This window comes from Vicugna pacos, chromosome X (assembly GCF_048564905.1).
Source record: "Vicugna pacos chromosome X, VicPac4, whole genome shotgun sequence".
Classification (NCBI taxonomy): Eukaryota; Metazoa; Chordata; class Mammalia; order Artiodactyla; family Camelidae; genus Vicugna; species Vicugna pacos.
In genome coordinates, this window is record NC_133023.1 from 37,140,001 (window position 1) to 37,152,736 (window position 12,736).

Consider the following 12,736-nt stretch of genomic DNA (forward strand, 5'->3'; position numbering starts at 1 on the left):
AGTTTTTATGTTAGTCATTTTGCCTAGACTGTCATTTTGTCATCACTATCATTCACTTCAACCCTGGGCCTGAAGAAAATAGACGTAGTTTAATACCCAGATCAAAGGCTGTACTGAGCGCTCTTTAGATGCAGTGCCTTGGCTTGCTGCCAATATGTCCTGCCTTCTACCTGCTCCCCACTCGGCTGCTGGGGCCTCTGTCCTATTTCCAGGATGGTGCTCCTGCCGCTCTGCAGGAGCAGGGTCTTCCTCCCTCTTCTACTCTCTGTAGTCTCAGGACAGTTGCTAGAAAATAGGGGAAAATATAGAGGTCCAAAACTAACATCATGGACTGTATGGGACCTAAGGCTATTCTGGAGGAATATTGTCAGAAAGTGTTCCGTGGAGGTTCAGGTTATACAGTGTACAGTAGTGGTTAATGAAAACCATAAGTTTTCATTAATAAAGTCTTGTGCTGTAGGTAACTAGGTGTGATTGTGTCTTCGTATATTAATGATGATACTCTTCCATCTCAGTTTTGAGGTGTATATAAACTCAGAAATTTTAATTTTAGAGTTTTATTTTAAGCTTTTAACTCTTAAAGGCAATTTGCCTTACTACAGAGACTCAATTTTTTATATATACATGTATAGGTGTATATACCTATGTATCTTAAGTAGTTAGGTGTATCAAAGCACTGTAGATGTCTGGGGTTGCTTGGGTTATTTAGTAAATCTAAGCCTCAGTTTCTTAGTGAGGAAACAAGGCCAAAAAATGCTCTAGTAAATTGGAGATAAAAATCTTCTGAGGCTTAGAGGAAAGTCAAGATGGCAAATGATAGGCATCCGGTTTGCCATTTCTGTTCTGTTGATGGTGTCCTGAGCTGGGCAGGGGTCCAGAAGTTAGAAAGAGAAAGTGACATAGGCGCAGGAGACTTGATGTTTTTGGTCTAGGAACTTCATAACCAGAGATAAATAAAGTGTAGGCCAGTTTATCTACAGAGCATTTTTCCATTTCTCTAACAAATGATGTGCATAAATTTGAAAGTAAATTTAAGCCAATATTGAAAATAATTGGACAATGACTAATTTCTTCCTACTCTACTTTGCTCAGGAAAAGAGTTTCAAAATGGGAGAAAAGGATTTAAAATGGAATAATCTCTAAAACCTAGCAACTGCTTCTTTCTTTAACTTCAACACCTTTTCCCACTTTGGATTGTTATATTAAAGTTTCACTGATTGGCTTGAAGTATTATAAACAGTATTGGACATTTACTCATTCAGAGGATGAAATCTATTCCTGTTATCCACAGCTATGGATTAGGATTGATAAGTATTTTCAGTGGAAAACGCTTACAGTCACGATATAGACAACTACCTACATCAGTTCTTTAAGGGAAATTCCTTTTTGTTTCAGACTTGACCTCAGTAGGCAAAGAGTCAGTGTTTGAAATACAGTAAGAAGCTGCTAAATAAAATTTGATTTCCTGGTGAATTCTGATTTTTTCACATATGTGGTTAGTCTTTAAAGTGTTCGTTAATTTTAATCTGACTCTTGTTGGATTCATCTTAGTGGTCAGTGCTGTACAACAAAAGGCAGTTACAATACTTTTGCTTTCATAGTTTAAAATTGCAATTACACCATTCAGCTGACTCAGTATCAGCTCCCTTAATCATGCCGCTCTCTCTTTTTTTTTTTTCTATTTTAAATTAAAGGCAGTTACATTTTTCATTGTTTTATTTACTTTCCCCATCTGCTTTTTTTTTTCAATTGTTATGTAACTGTAGAAATGATAGAGGCAGAATTCTGCTAATCTATCAAACCCTGTTTTCTAGTCTCAATGTCCATAATGCTGTAGAAGCTTAAATTTTGGTGTTACATTTAATTAGTATAAGATGGCTCTTTTATGATACAGTTTTAATACTTGGTCCAGATCCTTAAAATTCTTGATCCAGTTCCTTAAACTATTAATCATTTACAGTACAACCATTTCCTGCTCTGGCAAACAAATTTTATGTATTTGGAGTCATATTCTGTTTAATATCCAAAGTTAAAGAGTGGTTGATACATAATTCAACATGAAAACTATTTATGTGGAAATTGTAAGTGGATGTTTTATCATTCGTTGGATTAAAGATAATATTTGAGTTGTTTCTTTACCAATCTCAGTCAAGTATTTTGTACTGCCATGAAGTTTATAAATTAGTACCAATTTTATACCTAAATTTAAAAGCTTAAATGTATGATGTCTATCTTCAAATGTACTGGACACTTGTGCTTTGTGGAGAGATGTTGAAAGCTGGTAATGAGTAGAATATTCATTTATTTAACCTTTAACCTTAAATGTTTGTTGACCTTAAAATTCAACTTTTAATGACTATTTCACATACTTTTTTTAAAGTCAGTTATTGTAAGCTTAATTTATCCTTTGATACTTGTTATGAAGTCTTTCGTTTTTACTTGTAGTTGAGAAAGTTAAAAAAGCCACACCCATGATGCTATTATATAGTGTAACATCTCAAAAGTTTGTAGCAGTATAATTTCAAGCCTTAGTTTTCATTAGTGCCAACCAAAACCAGCTGATTTGTAAGGTTTTTTCCAGTGCTACAAAAGCTACAAAATTTCATTGTTACAAAAACATAGCAAAATAAGGAAAGTTGATTTTTTTTCAACCTATATTCTACTATTTATGTTGAAAAATTGCTAGTTCTTTCTTCAGTAAGTAAAATTACTAAGTTTCTAACTCCCTACCATAATTACAGTTTTCAGATTCTTACTTTAAATTTTAATAAGTTAAGAGGACTTGATATTTTAATGCACTGGTTATTTTTGAACTTGTAATAATTGGGTGAGGTAGGTTAGTTAACCTGGAATGATTTGAAAGCTCAAAATTATATCTTGCTGATTTTCTGAGTTAGACAGAAACTTTAAGAAATTGGAAATACCTTTCTTTTTCTTAGACTAAAATTGCAATTTGGGAATAATTCTATGTTTTAAGAATTTATAATTTAATAAATGTGATACCTGCATTAAAGAAAAATACCAAATACTAGTAAGTAATAATTATATACAGTATCAGAGAATGGATAACAACTATATGCCTCATTTAAAAAATTGGTATAATTTGCTGTAAAATTTAGTAGGTTGGAGTCTTGCTGAATTTTATTAGTCAAGGAGTTACACAGAAAATTCTTTCCACATCTGAGAAAAGAAAGGAAAAAGGTCTTTTCCGGTTTGAGAATTGTCACAAAGATAGGCTGGTTATAATTACTGAGATGAGACATAAGAAGAGAGGTATATTCCATTCTTACTATTATCTAGACCTTTTTGGGTCAGGTTATTGTTTTAACATTTAATGGGAAGAATCTGATGGTGGAAGATGGTGGAGAGGAAATTGGAGTTCAGGTGAAGAAAATAAATTGGGAAATTACAAGCAAAATAAGGAATGTTATCAATAATTCATGTGTTACAGTATCTTTTTTATTATTTTTCTTCAATGGAAGATATAGAAATCAAGCTAAGTATTTACTAAAATTAATCATTGTTCTCAGTTTTTTTCCTGGTGGATCCAAATCTCATGGATTTGTGCAACTGCCCAGTAATTTAATTAGGACTTAATTCAGGATTTTTTTTTTCTGTTTTCTAAACAAATGTACAGCTGATTTATTCTCCCTTCTTCTTTTTTTAAGGAATCTAGGTAAAAATGGCTTATCTAACAGTAGCATTTTATTGGATAAATGTCCGCCTCCAAGACCACCATCTTCACCATACCCTCCCTTGCCAAAGGACAAGTTGAATCCACCTACACCTAGTATTTATGTGAGTCTGAATTGACTGACTAGAAATAAATCAAACCAGTGTTTGCACCTACTTGTCTTTCATAAGATCTTGCTTTAAATCAATATGGATGCCCTTTAGGAAAAATTTAAATTATTGGCAGCAGCTTGAATGTTTTGAGGGGGAAAATGATGTGTTCAAAAAGATTCTGTAATAACATTTAAAAAATGACTTCTCAGATCTTAGTTGTGGTTACATTATAGTAGTGAGAAGTACTTTTTTATTGCCCCTGATTTTGAGCAGATTTAGGCAAAAACTGCCTAAAAATATAACTTTGCTTTTGAGTAAGCTGGGTTTTAAATCTGTGTTCTACTAGTTTTAAGGACCTTAACATTCATTCTGTTTTATACATCTACCAAAAAAAAATATTATTTACTTTCAAAAAAATTGAGAACATAAAATGTGGTAATAGATATGTCATTAAAAAAGCTTAATAGATTCTTTAAAGCTGGGTATTGGTTTTACTTAATGGACATTTAGACATCTGATACAGGAAGTTGATAAGAGTGTAAACAAAGCAACTCTTATTTATGTTTCTCTGAAATAGGTCCTCCTGCCCTATTTCCTTCCATCTTCCCACTTCTACTCCAAATGAAAAATTTTTAAACTATAAATGTTTTTGGAGATTTGACCTTGTTTTCGCCCTCTAGAGGCCAAATGTTATCATATTCATCCTTGCTCCAGCCAGTATTTATTGATCCATTCGTATGTTAGGGAAGCACTGGGATAGACATGTAGTAAAACTTTTAAACTGAGGTCTGAGAGAAGACAATGTAAAATTAATATTTATCTTTTATGGGTTGTCTTCTTCAGCCCGTAAATTCAGTAATTTTGAAAACATTTTGATATTTTTTCTTTTTGTGATAAAAAGAAAACCACATTACATAACATTTACCATCTTAACCATTTTTTAAGTGTACAGTTCAATAGTGTTAGGTATATTCTCATTGTTTCAAAACAGCTCTGCAGGACATTTTCATCTTGCAAGTCTGGAATTCTGTACCCATTAAAAAAAAAAACAGCTTCCTTTTCCCTGGTCTCCCCTGGTAACCACCACTTTCTGTTTCTATGAATTTGACTACTTTAAATACCTCATATAAGTGAAATTATACACAATTTTTCTTTTTGTAACTGGCTTATTTTCACTTAAAGTGTCTTCAGGGTTCATCCACGTTGCAGCAAATGATAGGGCTTTCTTCCCTTTTAAGGCTGAATAATATTTAAAACACACTGATGTTGAAGTTTGTTTTATCTTTTGTTTAAGATGTAATGGGCAAGAGAAATGTATGTGGTTACTATCTAATTACAATTAGGATCAAAAGTCATAGTGATAAAATGCTGTAAAATATAAAATAGAAGTAATGACACAAAGGATGCATTATTTATCTAAATTACAATAATTAAGAATTTGGCATAATATTTTCCAAAAGGTCTGTTTTATGGAGATCTAACCTTACATTTTAATTTTACAGTTGGAAAATAAACGTGATGCTTTCTTTCCTCCATTACATCAATTTTGTACAAATCCAAACAACCCTGTTACAGTAATACGTGGCCTTGCTGGAGCTCTTAAGTTGGGTAAGCTTTAAATAAGAAAAAGAAAAAGTTTCTATATTTCCTTTGCTAGTTATCTGTTAACTTTTAAACCACTGGCAGAAACTTATTTTTATTCCTTTTCAGGTTTTCACATTTTCATTTTAATACTTTCCTGGCTGAGGGACAGAACGAGAGAGGGAGAGAGAGAGAGAAAGGGAGTGTGTGTGTGTGTGTGTGTGTGTGTGTGTATTACTTTTTTATTCCATAACGTGAAGATATGATGATGATACTGGTTACTGGCAATTAACTGATGGTTTTTAAATTTAGCTTTTATTTTTGTCTAATTATATAATTATGGTTTAGATTGACTAATAGAAGAAATTTTTAATATGAAATATAGGTAAAACTTGATGTTACTAATAAGTACTGTAGTGCCCTAAGGAGTTCCTGTCACCTGCAGAGATTAAATAAACAAGTGAAACTTCAGCCCCTGGCCCCTTGATTCTCCCTCTGTTGATGGCGTGACAATTAGGTCCAGGACTTTAGTATAGGTTGTGCAAGTCTAGCACAAATCTCAGGATGTGCAGAGGCTCTGGTTGGTTTTTAGGAGAATTGGATAGAGTGTCATGAAACATTTCTCCTGTTTTTTTCTTACCAAAAAAATGCACTTTAAAATATTATTCCAAATATAATTTTCATTTATTAACTACATTTATTTATTTATGAAGACCTGGGGCTTTTCTCTACCAAAACTTTGGTAGAAGCTAACAATGAACATATGGTAGAAGTGAGGACACAGTTGCTGCAGCCAGCAGATGAAAACTGGGATCCCACTGGAACAAAGAAAATCTGGCATTGTGAAAGTAATCGATCTCATACTACAATTGCTAAATATGCACAGTACCAGGCCTCCTCTTTCCAGGAATCATTAAGAGTAAGTATTTCTTCCTGAAGATTATTTTATTTTGGAGGTAGTTTATTATTTTATATTATTTTACTTTGAAAGGGCACTTTCCTCCTCATTTTTATTGTTATATAAATTTTTCTTTATATAAAATACTTATAACTGCTGTCCAGTTGCTTTTAGTACTAAGTCTAAGAAGTAAATCTGTGGGTTAATAAAGTAAATATTGTTACTGTCTAGTGAGATGTCTCCCTCATCTCTAGGATATTTCTGTTTAGAGAAGGGTTTCTTAACCTTGGTAGTATTGACATTTTGGATTGGATAATTTTTTCTTGTGGGGGACTGTTCTGTGTATTGTAAGATGTTTAGTAGCATCCCTGGCCTCTCCCTACTGGATGCCCATAGCATACCCCTTACCCCCAAACCCAGTTATGACAATCAAAAATATCTCCAGACAAGCCAGGTGTCCCCTGGAAGGCAAAAGTACCCCTGATGGAGAACTACTGATGTTAGAAGATAAACTAAGTCTCATGCCTGCAGAGTCCCTAGTCTTATACCTTCCCATTAAACTCTACCAGGTTAGTATTACTTGGTGTATAACTTCTCCAGGAAGCGTTAGTGTTGTTCTTACCCATTTTAGTCTGAAAGAGGAAACTCCAGTAGAGGCATAAATTATTTCAAGATACATGGAAAATTAAAAAAATAAAACTTTGGAAGATAATCAGAGGATTATTATTGAAAGCCTTTCGGCAATGAAGCATTACTAAAATCCTTTAGCACTGAAATGAGAACTTTATGAACTCTCCCACAAAGTGAACATAGAACATCCACAAAAGTGAGTTTATTAAATGTATTACTCAAATAGTTATCTGGGCTAAGTTGTTCTGTACATATCCCACAACTGAAATTTAATATGTGCCTAGAAGTCTTTAATTTGTAATTCATTAGATTTGTTTATCTCTGTTTAAAATTCTCCCCTGAGTTCACTTTTTCAGTCAAGGCAACATTTGTACCTGTGAATCATATTTGTGTTCCTTTCTCACTACCATTCCCTATATCCTACAGAAGAATTCATCTAATAAAAACTGTCCTGCAACTTTCATGAGTTGCAGTGAATTCACTGTCCATATAAATCTCTCTAGTTCACTTCAACAACTCTGTGGTAGTATTATGGTCAGAAAAGAATAGATAATAAACAGGATCGAGAGGTCATCAAAGGAAAATTTGAAGGAAAAGTTGTAAAACAAAGATGATAAAAGGCAGAGTATTTAAATGGGAAGGAGTCCATAACCAAAGAAAGAATGACTATTTGTGTGCTTTGGAAGCATGGGCCATTACATGTGAAAAATTGGACAAATGTTTAAAAAATGTATACGTTTAAAGGGAAGGAGGCCAAAATGTCACCAAGTATTGCTAACTCAGAAATCGTAAGGCAGTGTTGAGATACCATGTCTGTAACACAAAGATGATAAATAATAGTAATATTTGCATTGAACAGCACCTATGTTTATCTAGCACTTAATTTCCTTGCTATTGTTGTGTTGATCATTCATGTCTAACTCATTGGGCGTAGGGGGGAGATTTAACCCAGGAAGAACTTCTTCCATTTGTCCGCAATCAAGAATAGAGAGCATCTTACCTTCCACCCTTCCATACGTATTCCATACATATATAGCTACATACACATGCACTGTTAGTTTAGGAAATTTATAATCAAGATTGATACTTCTTGGGCCTCCCTCTCAACTTTGCTTTAATTTTCTCTTGAAAATGGGGCAGGAATGAGAATCTATAGTTTTTCCTCTTACAGAAGAATATTAATAAGGAAGAGCTTTTAGGATAACTTTGTGGCTGATGGAAGAGGTTTGATACCATGCCAGTGAGCTTTGATTTTTCTGGGTTTCCATTTAATGTGGTCTTTCAAGAAATTTTCATGTGAAAAAGGTCTATAGAAACTTAAGTTTTAAGACAGATAATACATTGATCTAGATGTGAATTTTTCAGTTGTATGTTGGAAAGGATAGCTGGCTGTAGAATAAATACCAAGCTGGAATGTCTTTTGCTTAATCCATAGGAAGAAAATGAGAAAAGAAGTCACCATAAAGACCACTCAGATAGTGAATCTACGTCTTCAGATAAGTAAGTCATTTTTAATGTCCTCTTAGTATTTCTACTTAAAAGGCGTGTTTCTAATATTGTTTCTTTCTTTAAGTTCCGGGAGGAGGAGAAAAGGACCCTTTAAAACCATAAAGTTTGGGACCAACATTGACCTGTCTGATGACAAAAAGTAAGTCTTTGTAGTAGTTATTTCTGTGAGCTGATGCAAAGAGGTATCCTTTGTAAGGTTAGGAATTGTCTCTAATGTCCTCTTCTGTTTTGTTCTTTGTCATTTTTCTAAGTCAGTATACAAGTTTTAACTAAATTATTTTTGCTAGGCTTTACGATTATTTTCCTTGACCTAAAACTCTTGTACAAATTTTCAAGACCCTGACTGTATTTAGTTATGCAATTATAAAATGATATTTGTATAATTATATAAGAATATATTTATCAAATAGAATTACACAACAGTTATAAAAATAGGGAAGTCAATCTTTTTCTTTCATTTACTTGGTCAGTAATTTTTATGCTTTTTGTTAGGGAGTTTTCTTTGGATAAATCGGAAAATTCAAGCATTCCAGGATTTTCTATGTAAAAGTAAAATATTTATAGATTTGATTGTTTTTCTTATTGGAACGTAAGGTTTTTGAAGATATGGTTAACTTCCACAAATATTTATAGCAGGGTTTCACTCTTGATCTGTTATTTTATTGCAGGTGGAAGTTACAGCTACATGAGCTGACCAAACTTCCTGCTTTTGTGCGTGTCGTATCAGCAGGAAATCTTCTAAGCCACGTTGGTCATACCATACTGGGCATGAACACAGTTCAACTATACATGAAAGTTCCAGGAAGCAGAACACCAGGTAACTTTTATGAACTAACAGTTGAAAAACAAATTGATCAAAATGTGAAACTTGCAAAAGAGAACTGGATTCTTTCCACTTACACAGTGAATGAAACTGAAAGGATTATTTCTGTTATAAGATAAGACTCTTTAACTGGACTCAGATTATTAAGATTTTGTTCCCCTTCCTTAGTATCTTTTTTTAAATATAGTAGCCCTGAAACAATAGGAATTTAATCTGGAAAAGAAGTCATTGAAGCACTCCTGGGGAAATAAGTCCCTGTGACTTAAAAACTATTTTTGATCCCATCTACTACAGAGTGACAGGATCATTTTTTCTAAACTTATTTTTATCACAACACAATAAGAGATTTTTTTTTAATATTTTATATTATGACCTAGTGCACATGTGTATATACAAAAACAATTTCACAGAACAATACATTTTCTAATTTTTCCATTGTATTTAATTTATAAAAGAGTGGGTTGCAATGTTCGAATTGGTTTGCAGTGTGCAATCTACGACACTTGATGATGTGGCGACATTACTAGACTCATCCTGGTATCCAGTCTGGGCTTTACCGTTAATTAGGCTTGTGACTTTTGGCAAGTCACATTTCTTCTCTGGGTCTTTTTTTTTTTTGTAAAATGAATTACATTGGCTTTAGACTTAAAATGCTGTCCAACATTAATGTACTGTCCTTTTTATGTTCCCTTGGATTGCCATGAAATTGCATAGGGTGATGTTCAAAATATTTAACAAGTAGCACAGGTGTTAGTAATACCGATTTCATTTGCATGGATGCCTACAGGGTGCATATCATCCTCGGGTGTTTCTGTTTGCTGCTTGAAGTAGCCATGGCTTGTAGACCAGATTGCGTCCTTCATTACCTGCTTATTGAATTGTACTTAAAAAAATTCTCTCAAAAGAGGCCTATGCTTGCTTCTGGGTAACATAGGTCAGTGCTTCTCAGTCCTGGCTGCTCATTAGAATCTCCGTGTAAACTTTTAAAAAATATATAGTGGATTAATGTCTGGATTTGGGGATCCAGGCATCAACATTAAAAAAAAAATGTTCTCTAGAGTGTGTACAGCCAGAATCAGGACCATTAGGCTATAGTTTTTGTCCTCAGGCCATTCAGTGTCCAATTCTGTGATACTTTATCCATAGTTGGATAAAGTGGAAACAGTTCTGGAATAAATGGCGGAAGACCTGTCTGCCCCCAATCTGTCATTTAGACACCTATATAAATACCAGGCAAGTTATTTGAACTCTAGAGTTCACTTTTCTTATGTATATATTATTGGATTGGTTCTATTAAGATTCATTTCAACTGAAAACTTCTCTCTTCAATTTGAATTGTTTTATGCAAATAGTATTATTCCCCACATCAAAGAATACAGTTTTTCTTTACAAGTCAAGGGGGAAAGCAGACTTGATAGGTTACTTCTTTGTCACTTATGTCTAGACTGTTGAGGGTGGTTTTTGTTGGTTTGTGTATAAGGTATTAGTTTTTCAGAAATGTCCTTAAAGAATTCTCTAAATAATTCCCTTGAGGTAGTGCTGTCCTATAGAAATAGAATGCAAGTCTTAAGATTTTATAGTAGTCACACTAATGTAAAAAAAAGTAGGTGAAATTAATTTTAAACCAATTATATCCAGATATTATCATTTTAACATGTAATCAATATAAAAATCATTGGGACTTTCCCCCTTTTTTATATTGTCTTTGAAGTCCAGTGTGTACTTTGCAGTTACTGCGTATCTCAGTTCACATCGCCATATTTCAAGTGGTTACTGTTCAGACAGCTCGATATTAGAAGAATTGTTAATTAGTTTGGTTCAGTTTTTAAAGATTATTTTGAATACTTTTTTATAGGGCAAAACACTTTGTTCCTGGAGTTACTACCTAGATAAATTTGTTACCTGCTTTAATGGACTTTATGATCAGTCTATGTTCTAAACTCATCTAGAGATGCTCTCAGACTCTATCCTAAAAGACTTTTAGTTAGATAGTGGGGTCCCAGCATCTCTAATTTTAATTAGAGCTAAATTTTATTCAGAGTCCATGCCATGGACAATTCCAGCCATCTACCTAGGGTAAGAGACAGTTGTAAATATTAAGAGTACCATCTTCACATTATACTGTCATACTAAAAGACTCAAAGTATAGTGTGCCCAGGGTGTGGCAAGAGCAGCTCCATTTTTTCACTGAGGTAAAATTCATATAACAAAGTTAATCCTTTTAAAGCATGCAGTTCAGTCAAATTTAGTACATTCACTGTGCTGTGTAGCCATCACTTCTGTGTAGTTCTAAGGCATTTTCTTCAACCCGAAAGGAAACCACATACCCATTAAGTAGTCATCCCAATTCCCCCCTTCCACTCAGCCCCTGGCAACCACTAGTCTGCTTTTTGGCTTTATTTCCCTGTTCTGGATGTTTCTTGTGAATGGAATCATAGAACACGTTGCCTTTTGCATCTGGCTTTCACTTAGCATGTTTTTGAGGTTCATCCACATTGTATCAGTTGTTCATTCTTTTTTATGGCTGTATAATATCCATCATGGATATAGAACATTTTTTATCCATTCATCAGTTGAGGGACATTTGGGGTGCTTCTACTTTTTATCTTTTGTGAATACAGTATTTCTAGTTCACATACAAGTATTTGTTTGAAGACCTATGTCTACTTCTTTTGGTTATATACCTAGGATTAGAATCGCTGAGTCATATGGAAATTCTGTGTTTAACTTTTTGAGGACTGCCAAACTGCTTTCTATAGCAGCTGCACCATTTTACCTTCCTGCCAGCAATATACAAAGATTCTAGTTTTTCCACATCCTTACCTACACTGATTATTGTCCATTTTTTCTTATTATGGCTGATCCGATGCATATGATATGTTCTTTTCACTATGGTTTTGATATTCATGTGCTTGTTGGCCATTTGTATACCTACTCTTGGAAAAATGTCTGTTCAAGTTCTTTGCTCATTTTTTAATTGAGTTGTTTGTCCTTTTGTTGTTGAGTTGTAAGAGTTCTTTATATATTCTGGATATTAATTCTTTATCAGATATATGATTTGCAGTATTTCCTCCCATTCTGTAGGTTATCATTTCACTCTCTTGATAGTGTCCTTTGATGCACAAAAGTTTTTAATTTTGATGAAATTCAGTTTATTTTTTCTTCAGTTGCTTATGCTATTGGTGTCATATCTAAGAAACCATTGCCAAATCCAAGGTTGTAAAGATTTACCTCTGTTTGCTTCTTAGGTTTTCATAGTTCTAGCTCTTATATTAAATCTTTGATCCATTTTGAGTTAATTTGTGTGTATGGTATGAGCTAAGGACCCAACAGCATTCTTTTACATAGGGATAGCCAATTGTCCTAGCACCATTTGTTGGAAACACTTTTTTCCTTTATGAAATGATCTTGACACCCTTGTCGAAAATCAGTTGACCATAAATGTATGGGTTTATTTCTAGAATCTTGATGCTATTCCACTGATTTATATCTCTGTTTTTATGCCTGTA

At 33.6% G+C, this 12,736-nt stretch overlaps 1 protein-coding gene across 6 annotated transcripts in view; it reads left to right on the forward strand.

The window, feature by feature from the left end:
- KDM6A (lysine demethylase 6A) overlaps positions 1-12,736 on the forward strand; it is a 169,478-nt gene that overhangs the window by 132,333 nt on the left and 24,409 nt on the right. For all 6 annotated transcript variants that reach the window (XM_072956580.1, XM_072956581.1, XM_072956583.1 and 3 more), the window contains 6 exons: positions 3,669-3,798; positions 5,289-5,394; positions 6,081-6,286; positions 8,331-8,395; positions 8,469-8,543; positions 9,073-9,221. In XM_072956580.1, the coding sequence (XP_072812681.1) occupies positions 3,669-3,798; positions 5,289-5,394; positions 6,081-6,286; positions 8,331-8,395; positions 8,469-8,543; positions 9,073-9,221 (731 nt within the window). The remainder of the gene's footprint in view (positions 1-3,668; positions 3,799-5,288; positions 5,395-6,080; positions 6,287-8,330; positions 8,396-8,468; positions 8,544-9,072; positions 9,222-12,736) is intronic.